Source organism: Siniperca chuatsi, linkage group LG17 (genome assembly GCF_020085105.1).
Source record: "Siniperca chuatsi isolate FFG_IHB_CAS linkage group LG17, ASM2008510v1, whole genome shotgun sequence".
In the NCBI taxonomy this organism is placed as follows: Eukaryota; Metazoa; Chordata; class Actinopteri; order Centrarchiformes; family Sinipercidae; genus Siniperca; species Siniperca chuatsi.
Genome location: NC_058058.1, coordinates 28148707 through 28170550, shown reverse-complemented (window position 1 = coordinate 28170550; position 21844 = coordinate 28148707). Strand labels below are relative to the sequence as shown.

Here is a 21844-nt window from a genome sequence, read left to right as displayed (position 1 = left end):
ATTCAGGTGGCTGATAATATGGCCGGAGTCCCACAGCTAACAGTTCAATGTCCGGGCTACAGATACTCTGCTTGTTAATAACGTGGTTTACACCAGGTCGCCGGCCGACTGGGATGCATTGACCAGGGGGGCGGAGATTCCATAGATTCACTCCACCTCTACGGAGATGAGGCAGTCGGTATCGGGCAAGATGGACAGGAAGATCTCTAGATGGGCATTGTGGACAAGAAGCTCAGTGCCTAATAATGGCCTGTATGAGGAGAATTCCTGGTGAGAGGGGTATAGCTACATGGGGGGAGCTAGTAAGGGGAACAGTACTCTGAGGTGGTACTGTGGGCGGAAATTGGAGATGGAAGTTCCAGGGAGGGGGTGTGTGATGTAAACAGTCAGTCACATGCAGAATATTCGATTTGATTAGATTCAACTTTATTGTCATTACACATGTACAAGTACAAGGTACTGAAATGCAGTTTAAGTCTAACCAGAAGTGCAATAAGCAAGTGCAGGATATATGGTGTGTGCATAAATGCAAGATAGAGCAGTATAATGAAAATATTTTACAAGTGGTACTATGGACATTGTATACAGATGGCATTACCATAAACAGAAGTATACTAATGGATATGTACAATAATGAATTGGACTGGGCAGAAAAGCAGTGCAATAAATATAAAGTAGTGCAATTTATGGAAATAGTTAACAGTGCAGTAGATGAGTTACTGCAGTACATAGTACTGGAGTGCAAATGATGCGGTATAGGAGAGCAAATGATGAAGTTTATCTATAAATAAATAGTCCGGTAGTGCAAATGAACATGTTGTACATGTAGCAAAAACAATATCAATATAGCAGCATTTAAGTTAAGGTATATGAGGGGACAGTGGAATCAGTCTTCAGTAGGAAGACAGCTCTGGGAAAAAAGCTGTTTCTCAGTCTGCTTGACCTTGACCGGAGACACCTGAGGCGCCTGCAAGTTAGCCATTAGCATTCGGCTACCCAGCCTGTTCGGGTGGACTCCTTGAGTCCTGAAAAGGGAAGAGCGACCCCAAAGCAGATTAAAATTGTCAATAAAACCTATAGCGTGAGCACTGCGGGCAGACTGGAGTCAAGTGTGGAGTCTGAGGATTCTGCTGAAACGCCCTGCTCTGCAAAAAAATAAGAAATCAGGAAGGGGGCAAACACTTTTTCACACCACAGTATTTCTCAGTTATCATCGTGAGCCAGATGCAATGTAATTTCATTCTACTGTGCACTTGTCCTGTGTATAGTCAGAATGACAACAAAGTTATTTTGACTTGATATGACGCTTGACTGACTGGCTTTAAGGAACCCACAGCCACAGTTTTACATTTTAAACTTCAGCCACTTTGACAGTGAACAAGTAGCCTAGTGTAATGGTCCGTGTAGGTTACAATCAGTCACTATGGAGTTTTATTATCCTGAGGATGAGCATAATGCAGCAGGTCCTGGCAAATTCGGATATAAATACAGCGGGACTCAGATGAGATTAAAGGGGAACTCTGTTGTGGAAATTCTGCAATAAAGACTCACAAGAGAGAGTGGCCTTTCTGGGCTTATTCCTACACAAGTGGGTGTGATACCAAACAACACAGAGCTGTCGAAGGTAAAAGGCAAAGCATCATTCACTGCAGTTAATTTTTATACACTAAGAACTCAGATACGCCTGTACATAGGAACAATCTCATTCGTTATGACAAGTCACATCACTAGAAGGAAAAACATTTCAAGGAAGCTCTGCTTTAGTTACATTTTTTAGAAGTCAGTTTGCTGAAACACAACACTGTCTCATCGATTTACACTCTAGTATCTTGTACATTTGCAAAATGTCAGAGCATGATCTATATTTTATATATTTTTTCTTTTTTTTTCTTCTTCTGCACTTCCCCCCTTTCAGAATTTTGACTTAAATTAAAAATACATACACAAAAAACTCCTTTCTGGTTAACAGAAGAACTTTGAAAGAATCTGAATGTAATCATGGGTCACAGTAAGCTCTTTAGAAACATCGACATCATGAAAAGGAGAAAAAACTTTACAAACATTGCACACTTATCATTCTCAATTTTTCCAATGCTTTAGCTGTTTTTGTGCTAACACCCAGTGGTACCAGGTGTTAAATTGCCATGATGTTGGAACGTGGAGATCTTCAGGCGCATACCACCAGTTTGTTGTTCGTGTCTTATTTACAGGGGGGATTGCTATAAAAGATGTGGGGGCCATGGCAATGTCGTCAATTTTTGGGAAAAAAAAAAAACATGATGGAGGCAATAACCACAATGGTTATTATTAGGAGGCAGCATGTTATTACTCCGAAGTCACACCCCATCACCTGGAAGGGGTGCCAAGGTGTAGATTTAAGTGATGGCTGCCTTCCTGTTCTGCAGGTTTCTCTCATTTTAGCAGGATGCGTGGAGTATTCCCTCTTCTGTGTTTCAGATTAGAGCAGATCAGTGGGTTTTTAAACCATTCTATTGGCATGGATCCAAATGGCTCTCTCATCTTCACTGCTGAGGCTGTCGTCAGCAGAATCTGGAAGGGTTCTGTCCACCAAGGTGCTTTCCAGGCTTTCTTTCTGGAATCCTTCACCACTTTCCAGTCCACTGGGCTCAGGTTATGGTTAGGTTAGTTTCCCTTTGGCCTCTTTCACCTGTTTTTGGATCTCACAAAGCACAGAGGAGAGGTTTGCACAATAACAAAACATTTTATCATCACATTCTTCAGTAGTGGGGAGTTGTCTCCTCTGAGGCCTAATCCCTGTCCTATACTGTGCATAGATTAGGTACTTTTCACGAAAAAATGTTTTTTGAGTAATTTGAGAACCCCTTTGTGTACCAACATCTGTTTACTTCTAACACGTTTACTTCTAACAGCATTCCTGCTTTTGACACGTGATCTTTACCATGTGTCATTTTTGCATAGCACAAAAACAGATATTTAGGCAGACATGGTTTGTCATTAGGGCCGTACCAAACCCCTTTAGTGTAATGTTTTTCCTTCTGGTGTTGCTCTGCTTTGCAAGTCTTGTAGGTATGCCTCTGGTGTTATTTCCTGTGAAACACTTGTGAACTGTGGGGTAGATGATGTTAGTTTCACTGCACATTTTGCTAGTGTCCCCTTTTGCGTACCTTGAGAAACTGGATCATTATTTTTAGTATGTGCATCACATTTGCATAGGGCTACTTGTTTGGGAAGTAGCACAGCCTACTTCTGCATTCACCAGGGGTGTGTCTTGCAGATCATGCGCACGAGAGCAAACTTCAGTTATTGCTGCAACATAGTACATACATCTTTTCAATTCAATTTCATTCAATTTTATTTATATAGCGCTAATTCATAACAGAAGTTATCTCATTGCGCTTTTCCTATATAGCAGGTCTAGACCGTGCTCTTTATAATATTACAGAGACCCAACAAATCCCATCTGCCGCTACTGTGTTAGGTTTTGAGAGAGAGAGAGAGAGAGAGAGAGAGAGAGAGAGAGAGAGAGAGAGAGAGAGAGAGAGAGAGAGAGAGAGAGAGGAGGGGTTTGGGGGAAGGGGATAGGGTTAAGGAGGCACAATGCAAAGACCACGTAGAATTTTTTTTATAGTAGAATAGTAATTATAGTGTTAATATTAATACATTAGTAATAATAGGAATGACAGCTATAGGAAGAATAATGTCAGCATCAGTAACAGAACCAATAACAACAACTATAGTAGCAGTTGTCGAGCAGGAACACGGGGGCAGCAGGCGGACCATAACCACAGACCCAGACCCCGCAACTCTGGAGGCAGAAATACCTGCTGAAAGCGACAGAAGGAGAGAGGAGACAAACGAGAAAGCACAGAACTACGGGAGTGATAAGATGTTGAGTTAGTAACATGCAGTAATGGGATAAAAATGCATACAGATGGAGAGGGAGAGGAGGAGAGAGGAAAGAGGCGCATCATGTGAAGTCTCCCGGCAATCTAGGCCTATAGCAGCATAACTAAGGGATGGTTCAGGACTCACCCAAGCCAACCCTAATTATAAGCTTTATCAAAGAGGAAAGTCTTTAGCCTACCCTTAAATAATAACACAGGCTTTTCACAGTTATATTTGGCATATTTGGCATTTCCAGCAGTATTGTATGATATCTTAACCACCTGGCTGCTGACAGATGAGCTGTCAGAATGATAGATACTGCATGAGGAACCAAAAAAATTCATTTTCAATACCCCACTAATTCTCTTGTTTCCCCCCCATGTTCCTGTAACAAAACTGATCATATAAAACGTATGTTACTCTTTATATTATAAAGAATACGGTCTAGGCCTGCTCTATAGGAAAAGTGCAATGAGATAACTTCTGTTATGAATTGGTGCTATATAAATAAAATTTTATTGAATAAAACCATTTTCTTCACAAACAGTTTATGTGTGAATGGTTGTGTTATGTCGGGTAGACCCGGTGTAGGGGCTGTAGTCAAAGCCTGTTTCTTCTTCTTTTCCTTTCGACTGTTCCATTTCAGGGGTCGCCACAGCGAATCATGTGCCTCCATCTAACCCTGTCCTCTGCATCCTCTTCACTCACACCAATTAACTTCATGTCCTCTCTCACTACATCCATAAATCTCCTCTTTGGTCTTCCTCTAGACCTCCTGCCTGGCAGCTCCAACCTCAGCATCCTTCTGCCAATATATTCACAGTCTCTCCTCTGAACATGTCCAAACCACCTCAATCTGGCCTCTCTGATTTTATCTCCAAAACATCTAACATGAGCTGTCCCTCTGATGTACTCATTCCTGATCCTGTCCATCCTCGTCACTCCCAAAGAGAACCTCAACATCTTAAGCTCTGCTACCTCCAGCTCTGCCTCTTGTCTTTTCTTCAGTGCCACTGTCTCTAAGCTGTACAACATTGCTGGTCTCACCACCATCTTGAACACCTTTCCTTTCATTCTTGCTGATACTCTTTTATCACACAACACACCTGACACTTTTCTCCACCCGTTCCAACCTGCTTGCACTCGCCTCTTCACCTCTTTTCCACAGTCTCCATTGCTCTGAACCGTTGACCCTAAGTACTTAAAGTCCTCCCTGTAACCTCACCGTTCCACCTGGGTCCCTCTCATTGACACACATGTATTCTGTCTTACTGCGGCTAAGCTTCATTCCTCTGTTTTCCAGAGCAGACCTCCATCTCTCTAGATTTTCCTCCACCTGCTCCCTGTTCTCACTACAAATTACAATGTCATCCGCAAACATCATAGTCCATGGAGATTCCTGTCTAACCTCATCCGTCAGCCTGTCCATCACCAGAGCAAACAAGAAGGGGCTCAGAGCCGATCCTTGATGCAGACCCACCTCCACCTTGAACTCCTCTGTCACACCTACAGCACACCTCACCATGGTTCGTACAGCTCTCATACGTCCTGCACCACTCTAACATACTTCTCTGCCACTCCAGACTTCCTCATACAATACCACAGCTCCTCTCTCGGCACCCTGTCATACGCTTTCTCTAAATCTACGAAGAAACAATGCAACTTCCTATGACCTTCTCTGTACTTCTCCATCAGCATCCTCAAAGCAAATACTGCATCTGTTGTACTCTTTCTAGGCATGAAACCATATTGCTACTCACAAATGCTCACCTCTGCCCTTAGCCTAACTTCCAGTACTCTTTCCCACAACTTCATTGTATGGCTCATCAGCTTTATTCCTCTGTAGTTGCCACAGCTCTGCACATCTCCCTTGTTCTTAAAAATTGGCACCAGTACACTTCTCCTCCATTCCTCGGGCATCCTCTCACTCTCCAAGATCTTGTTAAACAAACTAGTCAGAAACTCTACTGCCACCTCTCCTAGACACTTCCATACCTCCACAGGTATGTCATCAGGACCAACTGCCTTTCCACTCTTTATCCTCTTCAACGTCCTCCTCACTTCATTCTTGCTAATCTTTGCTACTTCCTGCTCCACACCAGTCACCTCTTCTACTCTTTGTTCCCTTTCATTTTCCTCATTCATCAACTCTTCAAAGTACTCCTTCCATCTTCCCATCACACTCCTGGCACCTGTCAATACATTTCCATCCTTATCTTTAATCACCCTAACCTGCTGCACATCCTTCCCATCTCTATCTCTTTGTCTGGCCAATCTGTACAAATCCACCTCTCCCTCTTTAGTGTCCAACCTAGCATACAAGTCCTCATATGCTCTTTGTCTGGCCTTTGCCACCTCTACCTTCACCTTACGCTGCATCTCCCTGTACTCCTGTCTACTCTCTTCAGTCCTCTCAGTGTCCCACTTCTTCTTAGCTAACCTCTTTCTCTGTATACACTCCTGAACTTCCTCGTTCCACCACCAAGTCTCCTTGTCCACTTTCCTCTTTCCAGATGACACACAGAGTCCCGCCTACCTTTCTCCCTGATCACATTAGCTGTAGTGGTCCAGTCATCTGGGAGCACTTCCTGACCACCCAGAGTCTGTCTCAGCTCCTCCCTGAAAACTACACGACATTCTTCCTTTTTCAACTTCCACCACTTCGTCCTCTGCTCTGCCTTTGTCATCTTCATCTTCCTCACCACCAGAGTCATTTTACACACTACCATCCTGTGTTGTCTGGCTACACTCTCCCCTACCACTACTTTACAGTCACTGGTCTCTTTCAGATTACAACGTCTACACAAGATGTAGTCCACCTGAGTGCTTCTACCTCCGCTCTTATATGTCACCCTATGTTCCTGCCTCTTCTGGAAGAAAGTGTTCACTACAGCCATTTCCATCCTCTTTGCAAAGTCTACCACCATCTGTCCTTCTGCGTTCCTGTCCTGAAGACCAAAACTGCCCATCAGATTCTCATCACCACTGTTTCCTTCACCTACATGCCCATTGAAATCTGCACCAATCACCACTCTCTCACCTCTGGGGATGCTCTGCATCACTTCATCTAACTCACTCCAGAATTTCTCCTTCTCTACTAACTCACATCCTACCTGTGGGGCATAACCACTCACAGCATTGAACATCACCCCTTCAATTTCCAGCTTCAGACTCATCAACCTGTCTGATACTCTTTTCACCTCTAGAACATTCCTCACAAACTCCTCTTTCAGGATAACTCCTACTCTGTTTCTCCCCATGGTAGAACAACTTGAACCCTGCTCCTAAGCTTCTAGCCTTGCTACCTTTCCACCTGGTCTCCTGGACACACAGTATGTCCACCTTCCTTTGTCGTATGGCGAGGTGCTATATGCAGGTAGAGAAGTATGTGGACCCAAAAGCAGATGACAAAGAAGCGGTCTCAGGGTGAAGTAGCCAAATGACTACCGTGTTTATTGTTGGGTGGAATGCAGGCAAGAACAGGCAGAGGTGTGCAGACAGGTAATGAGCAGACAAAATCCAAAATCCAAAAATGGTCCACAGGAGAACAAAGAATCCAAGATAAACTCACAGACAAGGGCTCGGCAAGGAACAACACCATGTGTACAACAATGATCCAACACAGAACAAAGAAAAGACCAAGACTAAATACCCTAGGGGAGGTGAGATAACAAGACACAGGTGCCAACAATCAAGGGAGGACCAACAATCAAAACTGGAGGGAAAACACAGACAGGAAGTAAAAACACAAGACACACAAGGGAAAAAGAATACTACAAAATAAACCAGGAAGTGACAACACCAAACTACCACATCCTTCTCTGCATCATGTCAATTAACTCTCTAGCCTTCCCTGTCATAGTCCCAACATTCAAAGTCTCTACTGTCAGTCCTACATTCTTAGCTTTCCTCTTCTCTCTCTGCCTACGAACACACCTTCCTCCTCTTCTTCGTCTTTGACCAACAGTAGTCCAATTTCCACCGGTACCCTGTAGGTCAACAGCACCGGTGGCGGTCGTTGTTAACCCGGGCCCCAACCGATCTGGTATGGAAGTCATTTTCACGATTCGCATTTTTAATTTGGCATGTGTTTTACGTCGGATGCCCTTCCTGACACAACCCTCTGCATTTATCCAGACTTGGGACTGGAACAAGAAGACACTGGCTTGTGCCCCCTTGTGGTTGCATTCTAGTCAATGCTTGTTTAAGTTTGATAAAGCTTCTCAGTCCCTTGTCAGGCTAAAGCAAGGAGTCAGTAGGTCTCAGTGATGATCATGTGTTATGCTCTGCAGAGGCTTATGCTATTTCAGCGTATTCCGCTGTTTACAGTAGCCTGTCATGCTGAGGAAAAAGCCATCATTTGTTTCTTTGTGAGAGGTTTTGGAATTTTCAAGATGGCTTAAATTTTTTATGGAGGGAGCTACTTGGAGCTCCAAATGTTGCAACAGCTTCTTTGTATCTATTTCACAGGCCTCTTTTGTTGGTGAACAAATCATTAGATTATCTACATATAATAAGAGAGCGCTCACCCCTGGTAAGGTCCACCCCTCTAGGCTTTCTTTTAATACCCCATTGTTTAAGTGGATATCATTCCTTGCAGCGTTGTTGGCACACCTGCTAATTCAGGTGAGTCACCTATAAGCTCAATCTTAGCCATAATTTTCATGTGTTTGTTTTGCTTGTTCTGATACAAATTAAATTCCTCTTTGTTTCATAAAAAGTTAACATGCATTGTTTGGGGTTTTTTGTTGTTTTTGTAGGCCTTTAGGTTTTGGTTATAATACACAGGTGATTGTGTTTCTTGCCACCGGTGGCATACAAGTTTTAACCCATACAAGTTTTAACCCACGTCCCCAGATCTTCCCATAATGAATCAGCTGTTTAGCCAATGAAATGTGTGGTACAGAGTCATACATGTGAAACAGTTTTTCTTTTAAATCTTTATTCAACTGCACTCCTGCTGCTAGCTCTGATCTGGCACTAGTGAAATGTGTGCAATGACGGTGACAACCACTGTCCCTGTTTCACTACATAGCAAAGTTATGCCTAAGACACACATATAAGGTCCCTACCTTGGTTTATTGGACAGCAATTTGACAATATCATTCATATTGTCAAATATGTGTTTCAAGTGTTTCAAATTTCCAGTTACTCCATCAAGTGGAACAGTGTATTTTTCTGTTATTTTCTGTTTTTGATGTTCTACTGCTCAATTTTGGAACTGGTGTGAAATCAGATATTGTAATAGCTGACTCATCTGCCCCTGAGTCTACCAAAAGGTCTTGGCCTGAGACTTACAATGTGTGCGTATGCATAACCTTATAAGCTGTATGTGTGAGTATAGCATATTTGATGTTTTCTTTAATCTGTTGTTCTTTTCTTTCTAAATATGTGATAGCATTTTATTAACTAATTGCTAAACATTTTGTGTGTCTGTCTGGGTATTCTTACTGCCATGTATATGTTCCTATTTATCTCTTGCCATTTTTTAACCTTCTTCTAACCTTAACTGTTAATTCCTGCATTTGCTTTAGACTAAAATCGCCTCTTGAAGGAAGCCCACACTCTAACCCACACCTCAAACATACAATTTTTTATTTGGAGGATCTGGTGCTGAGTCAGACATCTTTCCCTCTGTTTCTTCGAGTTAACTATTATTGGAAACCATGGCGGTACTCTAGCGGTCCCAGACCTGCCCTAGCGGGTTTTCACCCTTGCCTAGAACCCCTTTTTCCTATTTCCGTATCTGGTCTTTTCTTAAGAACCAGTAACAATAAACAGAAGAGAAAATCACAGGGGAAATCTTACTAGAACAAGGCTCTCTTCTCTCTTGGGAGAGGTTGTTCATGCTCTTTCTTGTTGGGATGCTGTAGTGACTCAGGGTCACCCTCGACCATCAGGGGTTCCCCCTTTCACCCTCTTTTTCTAGGGGAGGTACTGGGAGTCTGCAGAGATTTTCCTCTGATTGTGAACAGCTTTGTCTGTCGGTATTTAGTTCGCCGCTGGTTACAGTCAGCATCCCGTCCTGGTCACCAAATTGTTGTGGAAATTCTGCAATAAAGACTCACAAGAGAGAAATTGGCTTTTTTGGGTTTATTCCTAAACTTGCATGTGGGCGTGATACCAAAGAACAACACAGAGCTGTCTGAGGTAAAAGACAAAGCATCATTCATTGCAGTCAATCTTTTCTACACTCAGAAGTCAGATATGCCTGTACATAGGAACAGTTTCATTGGTTGTGACAAGTCACATAGAAAGAAAAACACAGCATTTGATGTTGTAATATAGCATTTTGAGGAAGCTCTGCTTTTGTTACATTTCTCAGAAGTCATGTTTGCTAAAACACAACACTGTCTTAACTGTTTACACTCTTGTACCTTGTACCATTGAAAACACAAAATTAAGGTTCCAGGAGACAATTCAAAATATAATGCTGTAAGGCTCTTAGGCATTCCGTATTAGTTAGCACACTAGAAAACAACACTTCAAAAATATTACCTAGTAGCTGCCGTCACAACTCACAACTTACTTGGTTTTGAGACTTTCTGAGAAAACATGTCAGACCTCCTCCTTTTCCACTCTGGCTCCTCCACGGTTATCGACAGTGAATAATTGCTTCTTTCCATTTTATGGCAGATTGCAACCATTGCTATTGAGGTTGCATTATTCCCACCACCTACTTTACCGGAGGCATTATTGCATCTATGAGTCGCGTTATAGCGGTTCATCCCCCCCCTCCCCAAAATCTACACCTGTGATGCCAAATAAATTAATAAAACCTGGCAGCACATCATGAGGTGAAAAGTTCAACTAACCCGTCAACATCACAAACGAATGCTGGTATTTTGTATACCAGGTATTGAGGGTGGACACATTTTAACTAATAACACTAAAGATTCTAATTCTGTAAGGTATCAGATAAAACAAACTTCGGTTCGGTTACTGTAATAAAGCATTTAAACATTCTTTTATGTCACATTTTCATTATTAAGCTGACATAAGCTGACACATCTTAAATCCTCAAAATATAAGGTGACTAAAAATTGTCATGATTTTGGGTTTGTGTTTATTGTGTTATTTCCTGTTTTATATTAGTAAGAGTTTTCCCTCATGTGTCTTGTAGCTTTACTTCCTGCCTTCTCCCCTCACTAGAATGTTTAGTCCGTGTGTTACTTTGTCTCCCAGCATGCTGTATTTTAGTTGTGTTTTTGTGGATTCTGGGACAAGTTGTTTTTTCTGGATTTTGGTTTTCTGTTTGCACTGTGTTTCTCTCCTGTGTTCCTGTGCTCCTCCCCAGAACTGCTTTTTCCTCCACACCTGCCCTGTATCAGTGTCGTCAGCACTCCCTGTGTTTCCCCCAGCCAATCAGTTCCCTGTCTGTTCTCTCCACCTGCACCTCATCCCCTCATTAGTTCAGTTAGTATTTGAGTCCTGTGTTTCAGTTCAGTCTTTGTTGGATCCATGTCTCAGTTTGGTTGGGTCTTTTCAGTTCAATTTTTGTGCTACCTTCACTTAGACTGAAATAAAGATGTTCTTCAGTACACTTACCTGCAGTCTCCTGCATTTGTGTCAACCTGCTTTGCTCTCTCTGACAAAAATGGCAACGTATTTTCAGTTGCAACCACTTTTAAAAGTTAGTGTTTAGCCCTGCAGTATCTACTGTAATTTGCTCTGACACTACAGGTAGTTTGACAGAGCCAGTGTAGCAGTAATGCTGTTTCCATGATAGCCTGCTCCTTTTTCAGTCCCATCAGTCTTTAAACATGTGCAATAACTTCAATGCTGACAGAGGTCAGTATGCAGATGCATGTGTGCATAAGTTATGCTTTCTCTTAGTAAACTTAAGCTCCATCTGATGTGCTTTGTGACATTCATAAATATACAGGATGTCTTTTTCACATGTGGTCTCTTGTTTGTTTCTTTTCCAGAACAAAGAGAGAGAGCGTATGAGGGAGCGAGAGAAAGCGACAAGGGAGAGGGAGGCACGCTATAGCAATGGTCACCTCTTCACCTCATTGACAGTGTCAGGAACCACACTCTGTTCAGCATGCAACAAGAGTATAACTGCCAAGGAGGCACTCAGCTGCCCTAGTAAGTGACAGTTACTGCACTTCTTCATATACAGTGAGAGGTGGGTAGAGTAGCAAACATAACAGAGTATTCAGTTAGAAGTAAAAGTTCAGTCAGTTCTTACTTCAGTAAGAGTATGATGGTATCTACTGAAAAAAACAACTTATATATTTGTGTGTGTGATGTCTGTCTCTCAGCCAAAGCAAAGCCATTTTCAGAGTACAAACACATAAATGTGATGCTATGTGAAAGGGTTTGACAATCCCCAAATGTACTGGCTTCTTTGGTCGTACATCTGAATTCTCGGGATAGTAAGTTGCTCCAAGGCTGAAACTAAAGAGAGAACGAGATATGACATCTCTGTGTTCTTCATGTTTGCTTTTATGTCTTATGTCTTTTTTTCCAGCATGCAATGTCACTATCCACAACCGCTGTCGAGACACTTTGCCAAACTGTGCCAAAATGAAACAGAGGGTAAGACACAGGTTACACCACAAATCATCACAACTTTAATTATTGAAAACTGTTATTAATATGTTCAAGGTTTCTATTGTATTTTTTCTGCACATATATTTAGAGCAATTAAATCAGTTTTGTTTCATTATCTAAAATGTGAATCTTTTCCTTCAATGTAATTGAAGGAACTTTAAGCTACTGATAGTATTCAGCAGTCATGCCATTTTTCTTTTAAAGGCTCCTTTACACTGAGATTTTGGGCTGTCTGAGATGAAAGTTGACAATTGTGAGAGAAACATGGTAAAGTCTTTGGTCATCTCTCAAAAATGGTGGTCCTAGATCTCCCTGTGAGACTGTCCACTGAATGCCAATTTGGAGCTTTCACAAAATTCTGTCAGTCAGACTTTTAGCACCAAATTCTCACAATATGACTGCTGTTACGACCCACATCTACAAACCAAATAATTGGAATATGACATTAAATTAAGCTGAATTCACTGGCTGGCAAGACATTTTGTAAGTGTGATTTTAAAATAAAGTTTAGGAAAATAAACACATGCGCACACACAAACCAGAATGATAGAGGCAAAACAAAAAAGAAGTTTGTGGCAAAATAGAAACTTCTGAAGCTGCATCTTTAAAACTGATATTCTACAGTCTGATACAGATTGTGACCAAGTGTGAATTATCAAGAGACTACAGATTTACAACATACAAACCTTTTACAGTATATGAAAGAAAGTTACAAGTATAAACCATGAGAGAAAAATAACTTAAAGCAAGTAGTTACACAAAAATTACACAAAATGGAGGATGTATTTTCTATAAAACTTTGAGGACATGATCCTACTTACTTTACATAGCATATTTCATGTAGGGCATGCCTAGTAAGTGAAGACCCTTTACCAGTCAGTTAGTACGTGTCTGGCACATTTTTGGCCACAGTTCAGCTCGGGACATCCGACATCTACCCTGGTTGAAGCAAGCTTTAGTGTTAAGCATTTGAGTTTTATGTGAAAAGATATGCTGGTTAAATTGAAAAGAGATAATTAACAACTTGAACGTGTTGCAATGCATGATGTTTGAACGTTGTGTTTCTCTTAATGATACATTAGTTGAAGGATTTTGATATCCTGATTAATTTTGGGCCTGTTCAAAGAAACATGTTTTCTGGTTATCTGGAGTTATCTTGATAGCTTTGCTGCATAAAACCCAGAACTCCTTAAAGGGATAGTTCGGGTTTTTTGAAGTGGGGCTGTCGGCACGCCCCCAGTTTGGAGAAGCAGAGAGTTATATCAGCACGGACGCTAAGCATTGTGTACTGCTGTGGACAGGGTCAGCAGCAAAACAGATTTTTTCTTTGGTGAGCCTTCTTTTCCTTTGGAACTACATTTTTTTCACTTCCGTATTCCTACGCATAAGCGCAACTTGGGTGCACCGTATTAAGGCCAAAACACACCGCTGCCAAACAGTGCATGTCAAAACAGCCGCCCCTATTATTTTCTATGTACAACCCCCACACCAGCAGTGGCTGTGCACGAGCTGGCACTAATGGGCACGGCGCGACCATTCACACCACTGTCCTATTACCAGCATAACCAAAAAAAACGCTGAACAGAAAAATCTGTTTTGTACTTCAATACAATGTTGGCCCAACTACAGTTAATTACTAGTTTGTTGCTTGCTTTTCACTGTAGTTTTATCAATTTCACTTGTACCTGTATCTACAAGTAAAAAATTAAATAAATTCCACTCACTCCCTGCTTATACATCCCGGCTCCCGTGGCAGCTCGACTTCCTGTCCTCACCTTTTGCTGTCACAGCTCTTGTGAAAGAATAAACTCTATTGCATTGAACTATATTCATCTCCAGTGACTTATTTTGAGTGTCTCCAGTTTTTGTTCATCTGAGTTATTGGGAAAGTGTTGGAAAAGGAAGCCAGACTCATTCTTCAGCCCAGGCCTGGACTTCTGTGATCTGACAACACACATCATATGCCATGCTGCAGTGACAGTGTGTTTTCCACTTTATGCCACTGGAGATCAGCTATTTGACTTTCAGTGGTTTATGGAAGAGACAACAAATACAAGAAAATTAAAATTAGTGATTATAAGCTCTGCTACCATGAGTGGGACTTGATTGTTTGGTAAGTCGTTTCATTTAACGCTAACTTACCTGATGGTTGTGTACAGCAGTGCTCTTTTGGCTTATTTGGCGGTGGTTTTATATAGTCCTCTTCAGAGAAATTATCACCGCAAATGCAGAGTTGTCTCAATGTTGCGTGTGGAGTGTTGATGTCTATATTCCGTGAAACTAGCCGAAGCGTTCTAAGCCCAATGTCATTAAGCGGAACACAGTAAAATCTATATGGTGACCAGGACACGTCTTTGTTTCAACAGCCCAGAAAAACACAATCACAAACCATCTTTTAAGTCATTTCTTCTTAAATCTTTCTGACCCAAACAGCTGATCTCCGGTGGCATTATAGTGTGTGCGGCCAAGCTGTGCTTATGTGTAGGAATACGGAAGTTCTACGGTTAAGAGAATCTAGTTCCAAAGTAAATGGCTGTTTGATCGCAAGGTAAAGCACAGAAAATTTTCATAATATAGCGTACACTTGAACTGATTGATTGATTTATTTTTTCTTACCTTACCTTTACCTTTAGACACCATAGGAATGCAAACCCTCTGCACTTCACAATCAGACCTACAGAGATAATTTACAAGTTTACTTAAAATACTAAAGAGTAATGATGAATAAAAATTGTACTTTTATGTTAGTCTCTTTATGATGAACACACTCGACATTGTCTTAGTTTTGAAAGTATTTTATTACAAATACAGGTACCTGGAAACAAAGCCCACACAACAGTGATTACATGGGATTTGCTCAACAAACAATCTTTCCAACAGTCCAAGAAAACTAGATCACAAATAGAGGTGTGTACTGCTCTTCTTAGCTATCTAGTCTAAACAACAGAGTCTCCATCCAGCATATCAAGTGATTGGCACACCAAGGTCTTACAATCTTTTTGATTAGACAGTCTGAACCTCATATGCTTGGCAAAGTAGGTGAAAGGCCAGGGTCAGTTAACCATGACAATGCAGACACTCACACATTTTATACCTAAAAGTAAGATTTTCTACAACTACGACCAATATTTTTTTCGTGTGTCACATGACAGGTAGCACTGGTAAGATCTGTTTTTAGGTGTAGGGGATTTAATTACCCCTATGTCTTGTGGCTGTACCAGCTAGGCCATGCATACAAGTATTTTTTGTAGCAGTGTTAGCTTCCAATAATATTTTATTTGGTCAAGTATCTGCACCTTGCTAGCCTCAAGCCCAGGTGGCTGATGGGATAAGATTTCTATCTGTGTACAGAAATACCCTGATGTGTCCCACTGAAGGAGCCAGGTTTAGGAAATGTGTCTCCTCTTCATTCTTCTCTTGAAGTCTCATTGTTAAAGGAATACTTCAACATTTTGGGAAACAGACTTATTGGCTTTCTTGCCAAGGGTTAGATAAGAAGATTGAAACCACTCTGTCTGTCCGTTAAGTATGAAGCTACAGCCAGCAGCCATAGCTTAGTTTAGCTTAAAGACTGAAAATGGGAAACAGCTGGCTCTATCAAAGGCAACAAAATCTGCCAACCAACACCTGCTCCAGAGCTCAGCAATAAACAAGCTGTATCTCATTCACCCAATCCACACAAAAACCAAAATGCAAAAAAGACAATTCGCTGTACCACAGGGGGCCATGCATCCTGCCTCTGAGCAGTAACTTATTGGAGTCTCCGCTCGTTACCTGACAACTGCAAATCAATATGTCCCTACCAGAGATGGTGTAAAAAAGGCTATCGATGATATCAGTATGTTTCATGAGGCAGCTATTAAAGCTAACTCTAAACAAAAACGGAAGCCTGTTAAAAAGCAAAATGCCAACAAGTGGTTTGATCAAGAATGCAAGACCATCAGAGAAGGCTTGAGAAAAATAGCAAATGTATAACATTGCCAACCAAATAACTCAGCCTTACACATTAGGTACAATGACATTTTAACCCTCTGGGGTCTGAGGGCATTTTCTCAATTTTTACATATCTTCTGAAATTCACCTTTTTAAAAGGCACTTGCATAACATGATACCCATGTGTTTTATATCAAAATGTGCAGAAAAACCTCAGCTCTGTATAATGAGGCACCACTTGTCCTAGAGCATTGTGTAAAGAGATAATTTGGCCCTAAAGATGAAAAGTTGAAGTCAGATTTTTGAAGTTCTTCAAGTCTCTTTTGAAAATATAACATTACTCATGTGGACAAATTGTTTTGGTGCTTGAAATGGGTTTACCAAAGTCTTTTATTCACAAAAATAGTGGAATATATGAATAAAATAGTAGATAAATGCACAATGTCTAAAATGAAATTTTGTAATATCGTTTTTGAGTGTTGTCTGTGACTCTACTTACAACATATGAAGCTTCATGGGATGTGTGCAAATGAAAAATTAGCATTACATGCTTTTTCTCAAACCAAACATTTACTATGTATATAAAAATCCAATTTATTTAATTTATATAATGCCAATTCATAACAGAAGCTATCTCATTGCACTTTTCCTATAGAGCAGGTCTAGACTGTACTCTTTATAATATTATTATATAATAACACACTATTTATAATATTTGAACATGTTTCAACTGTCATGCCATGCTGCAAAACAGTTTCTGTCCAGCTGCATGTAGAGGGCAACATCACACTCCCCTGCATTTCCACAGTGTGTCCTTTCGCTTGCCTTGGCTTTGGCAATGTTCACATCTCCTGCGACCCATGGTGGCTTTCGCGCAGGGCCTGCTGCATGGACATCAGCAATAGGTATAGGAAGATGACCTGCAGGTGCCTGGGTAGGAGCTGTGTGGAGAGGCTTGCCACAGAGCTCAGCAGTCAGCTCCTCCATGAAAGCTCTGTGTGTCATGGGTTTTGTTTTCTCAGCAAGACAGAGTTCCTTGTGGAGAATGAAGCAGTTGGTGGTGGCAGTGTCCAGAAAATGGTAGAACAGGTTTCTGTACCAACGCATGGTTTTGTGTTCAGTAATACTGAATGAGCTGGTCTGATCCATCAACTGCACCCATGTGTTGTGCACATCACTGTTCAGTACCTGATTAGCATATGATTGGCATGACCAAGGTGCTAATACACTGTGGTAAACGTTGGGCAGATTGAATCTCAGACCACCATTTCTGTTCAAAGAGGGGTTTTCTTTTTTCACAAAAATGGCTTCTCTGACACCCCGTTCAAACCAACTCTTCTCTCTACTTAGAATCTTCACCTCACTGTCTTCAAATGTGTGGTTTGTAGCTTTTAGATGCAAATGCACGGCGCTTTGCAATCCTGAGTTAGCGTGTCGTCTGTGCTGATAAAGTCTTTTGTGAAGTGGCTGAGAGAGACTAAAGGTGAGACTAAACAGCCACTTCACAAAAGACTGTGTTTGCTGAAACACTTTTGGATCCTGATTATCATCTTCCACATAACAATCGCTTACCTGCAGAAGGAAGATTCAGGTTTTACCATTTTCTTCACAAGAGGAGAGCCGGTAACCGGTGTGCCCCACTCTCTCCCCACGAAAAGTTGACATCTGTTCTTTGCCGCTACCGCCTAAAGGAACAGTTTTGCTGTTGAAGCTGTTAACGAACGGTACCTGGCCACATTACTATCCGAGCCTCAGAGGAGAGGAGAGGACCGGATGATCCAAATGGACTGATGCATTAAATCGCTATCAAAAGCGATCCCAAATAAGACGCTTGTGTCTGGCCAGAGATAAATTTTATAACTGTTATTTAAGATTAATTTGATTTAAGATTAATTTGTTGTGAATTGTTTTGCATTATTGTGGAAAGTAATGGCCGCCGTGTCCTGTTCCTGCAGTGTTTTCATGCTCAGCACTTTCCATTGTGTATCGGTACCACGCTGTTGGATCGTTTAACTGTGTTAGTTTTTTGCCACTGTGGAAGCTAATATCTGTGCTTTATCAGACCAAAGTCCAGAAACACAGCTGTTTAAATGAAAGTTTGATGGGTTCCTGTGTGATAAAGGGACAGCTATTGTGCTTTACCACAGCATTAGAGATCTTTAGTGCTTTTCTTTCTCTCTCCTCTCCACTAACCCAACACCTTTACACATACATATACATGCCTACACACACATCTCAAATGACCCAGACAGTGTGTTAGCATAACTAGCTACGCTCCACGCTCATCTTGAAGACAAATAGAGCATGTCCTCTATTTTGGCTCTCCCCTTTGTTTGAGTTTTGCGGGTCTGCCCACCATTTTGGATCTGTGCATGACGACCACCCACGTGGTCACATCCGCCACCTTCCTTGTTCCCCACTTTTCTGCTGTCTCTCTCACACACACACACACACACTTTACATGCTTGTATCCTTATTGTGTTTAGAATAGACAATAGCGGTTGCTGGCTGAAGTTATTGATTGTTAATCAGTGCTAAGGTTAAATAAACTCTTTTGTATCTTTTTAAAGAGCAGTTGCCTTTGGTTATTGTGTGTGTGTGTGTGTGTGTGTTGTAATAACAGCAGCTTGTAACGGTCACTGTCCACTATTATTAATGCAAGATAGTACTTTGAATATCAACATTTTTAAGTGGACAGCCACCTTTGAGACTGTTTTTCACGGTAGGTTATTGGTCCCTGATCCCAGGGTGGTGCCCCGTAATTGTTAATCCATATTAGTCATTTTGATAATATTTATAATTTTATTAATATTCGTAAATATATTTGATATTTTGTTAATAACAAACCCGCCCTACCTGAATTTAACAAAATTATACCTGAAACAATGAAACTTTTTTTATCCGTCAAATCAAATTTCCACATCACTTGTTTTCAATGAGAGAGAGTGGCATGTATCCTCATATTTTATAGTCTATTTACCGTATACGAAACAGGGCATTTGGATTAAAAATTTTTAATGTAAAGATTTGATCATGACTAACAGAATGAATGAAGGAGCGCAAAACTCTGGCAGGATGAGAGAGACTCTGTTTCCATCGACGGTGCATGGTGCTCAAGTGCAGTTAAAGTGGATGGACACTGTTGCCAGATGTCGAACATTTTACGTGAAGATAATAACCATATTATTATCGTCACTATCTTGTTGCTGCTGACTTGCATTCTCCAGACACAAATTCAAAAAATGCACTATTTCACACTGCATTATTTCCTGTGTGTTTGTGTGTATGTACTGTGTGTGTGTATGTGTGTGTGTATGTATGTATGTATGTATGTATGTATGTATGTGTAATATAAAATATTGGGTGCGTGTGTAGCATGAAGGGACTACTAACTTAATTTCGTTGTACAACCTTGTGCTGTATAAAGATAAATTACCTTGTATAACTATATACAAGCTATAGATTCTGTTTATTTTGATTTGATGAGCATTTCTGCCATCGGTGTGTGAATGGGGTGAATTTGATATGCAGTTGCGGAGCTTTGAGTAGTCAGAAAGACTAGAAAGGTGCTATATAGTACAGTCAATTTACCATTTACCATATATAGAAAAAAGGGATTGAGAAAAAGTAACCCTGCTCACAACAATGTTTTGGTAATTACAAAAAAATGAGCTACTGCAAAGGTTTAACCTGATATGTTTTAACATACCAATGATCAGCCATGTATGTTGCTTGATGAACTTTTAAACACTTCAACTTCATTTGATACCCATACCTTTGATTTCAAGCGCATCTGATTTTTCTGGTAATAGAAAAGGATAAAAGACAATGAAAAGAACACCAAACTGGAACATCAAACTTAATAGACGTGAACATCGTACTTCATTGAACATAGAACTGAACATTGATCAGCAGAAACTTTAAAGAGCAAAATGTCTGTACAGTTATGTAAATATAAATTTGCTGGTATTGCAAATTAAAAATCAGTAGTGTACCTAAAATTTTACTCAAGGTGTAAACACCTCTACCCTAATCTACTTGCATATATAATATGTATTTTACAATGGACTAGTTAATCATAGTATAATGGGCCATTCAACACTTTTATGAACAGTTGTTTGATATTTGATATGAAATATGAATCTTTATTTCATCATTTTTAAAAAGAGAATAATTTTAGATTCCTGCAGGCTTATTAGGGGCATTTACCTTACTGAGGATGAATATTATAAAAAACCTCTTTGAGCCAGATAGTGGTGTCCCATCATTCATTGCCAACAGAGTCAAGTACAGCCAGGCTTCTTTCAAGAAGTCTGTTGTCTCTCCCCACTTGTGGAAACCCAATGGCACCTTGAAGCCTTTCGGCTCTAGATTTTGGCTGTTGGACATGATGTTGGACAATCTGTCAATCACCTAAAACACACAACCTCCCTATTTTAGGTTAAGTGAAAATGATTTGAGTTTTTACAGTGCAATTCAGATCACAAATGAAAATGTTATTGGTAGCCCGATTTGTTATCTACTGCCTTAGCCAGTATGAAATAAACCCACTGTATATTCTTACATAAATGAAGAAAACCTACCAGAATACTGGTCAAGCTTTTAGCTATAGTTCCTGTGAAATCATATTTTTCTTTGCAATCATTTAGCAGTGACCATACAGTTCGTTTCTGTCTTCTTTCACAATCTTTGGCATGTCTCAGCCGCTTCTGCTGCTCTTTAACTCTTGCTTGCGCCTCAGCTATCTTATATTTGACTTGGTCAAGGGCATAATGATGATGCTATGAAATACAACACTTGTTGGGTCAGCACTATACAACCAGTGTTGCCAACTTGACGACTTACTCGCTATATTTAGAAACTTTTCAGACCCTCTTAGCGACTTTATTTCTAAAAAACTAGTGACAAATTTAGCAAATTATTCAGACTATCAGGGGAAAGGTGAGAAATATATATTTTATTGTAATTCATTCCCATACCTGCTGCACGGCTCTTCCACCAGCCTCGGCGTCTGTCCTCTCCTCTTGCACCGTGTTCACAGGCAGCAGTAGCTGTGGTGTCACAGGTGGGTTTGAGTAGAGACGCTTCTCTCACTCTTTCTCTCTGGATCAGGATGTTCCTATAGCTTGTACATATGCAGTTCATTTGAGCTTCTCTCTCACTCTTTCTCTAAGGAACTCTGGATGAGTTTGTTCCTGCAGCTTGTAAATATGTAAATAGTTTGTTTGATCTTGTAAATATTTAAATAGTTTGATCTTGTCCCTCCCTTTGTAGATTTTTTTTAACTTCAAATATATGATGTCCCTGTAGTGAGTTTGTGATTATTTTGCCGAGGATTTCTCTATCTACCTTTTTTTAATGTGGCTTAAGGTGAACTCTCTCTCTCACTGCAACTGACACAACCACTAAGCTTTATGCAAATGAATGTGTGATGACGTTATCAGTATGCAAATTTACTACTTTCATTGGAAAATAGTTGGCAACA

The 21844-nt window shown here is 40.7% G+C and overlaps 1 protein-coding gene and 1 long non-coding RNA gene across 5 annotated transcripts in view; one reads left to right on the top strand and one right to left on the bottom strand.

Annotated features, from left to right (window-relative positions):
* arhgef1a (Rho guanine nucleotide exchange factor (GEF) 1a) overlaps window positions 1–21844 on the top strand; it is a 126337-nt gene that overhangs the window by 12290 nt on the left and 92203 nt on the right. For all 4 annotated transcript variants that reach the window (XM_044170512.1, XM_044170511.1, XM_044170510.1 and 1 more), the window contains exons 2-3: window positions 11796–11958; window positions 12344–12411. In XM_044170512.1, coding sequence (XP_044026447.1) covers window positions 11796–11958; window positions 12344–12411 — 231 coding nt within the window. The remainder of the gene's footprint in view (window positions 1–11795; window positions 11959–12343; window positions 12412–21844) is intronic.
* Window positions 1188–10531, bottom strand: LOC122863791. The gene is made up of 3 exons (XR_006375087.1): window positions 10397–10531; window positions 9676–9930; window positions 1188–2680 (listed from the first exon to the last, which is right to left on the bottom strand). It is a non-coding gene; the product is annotated as an uncharacterized LOC122863791 (long non-coding RNA).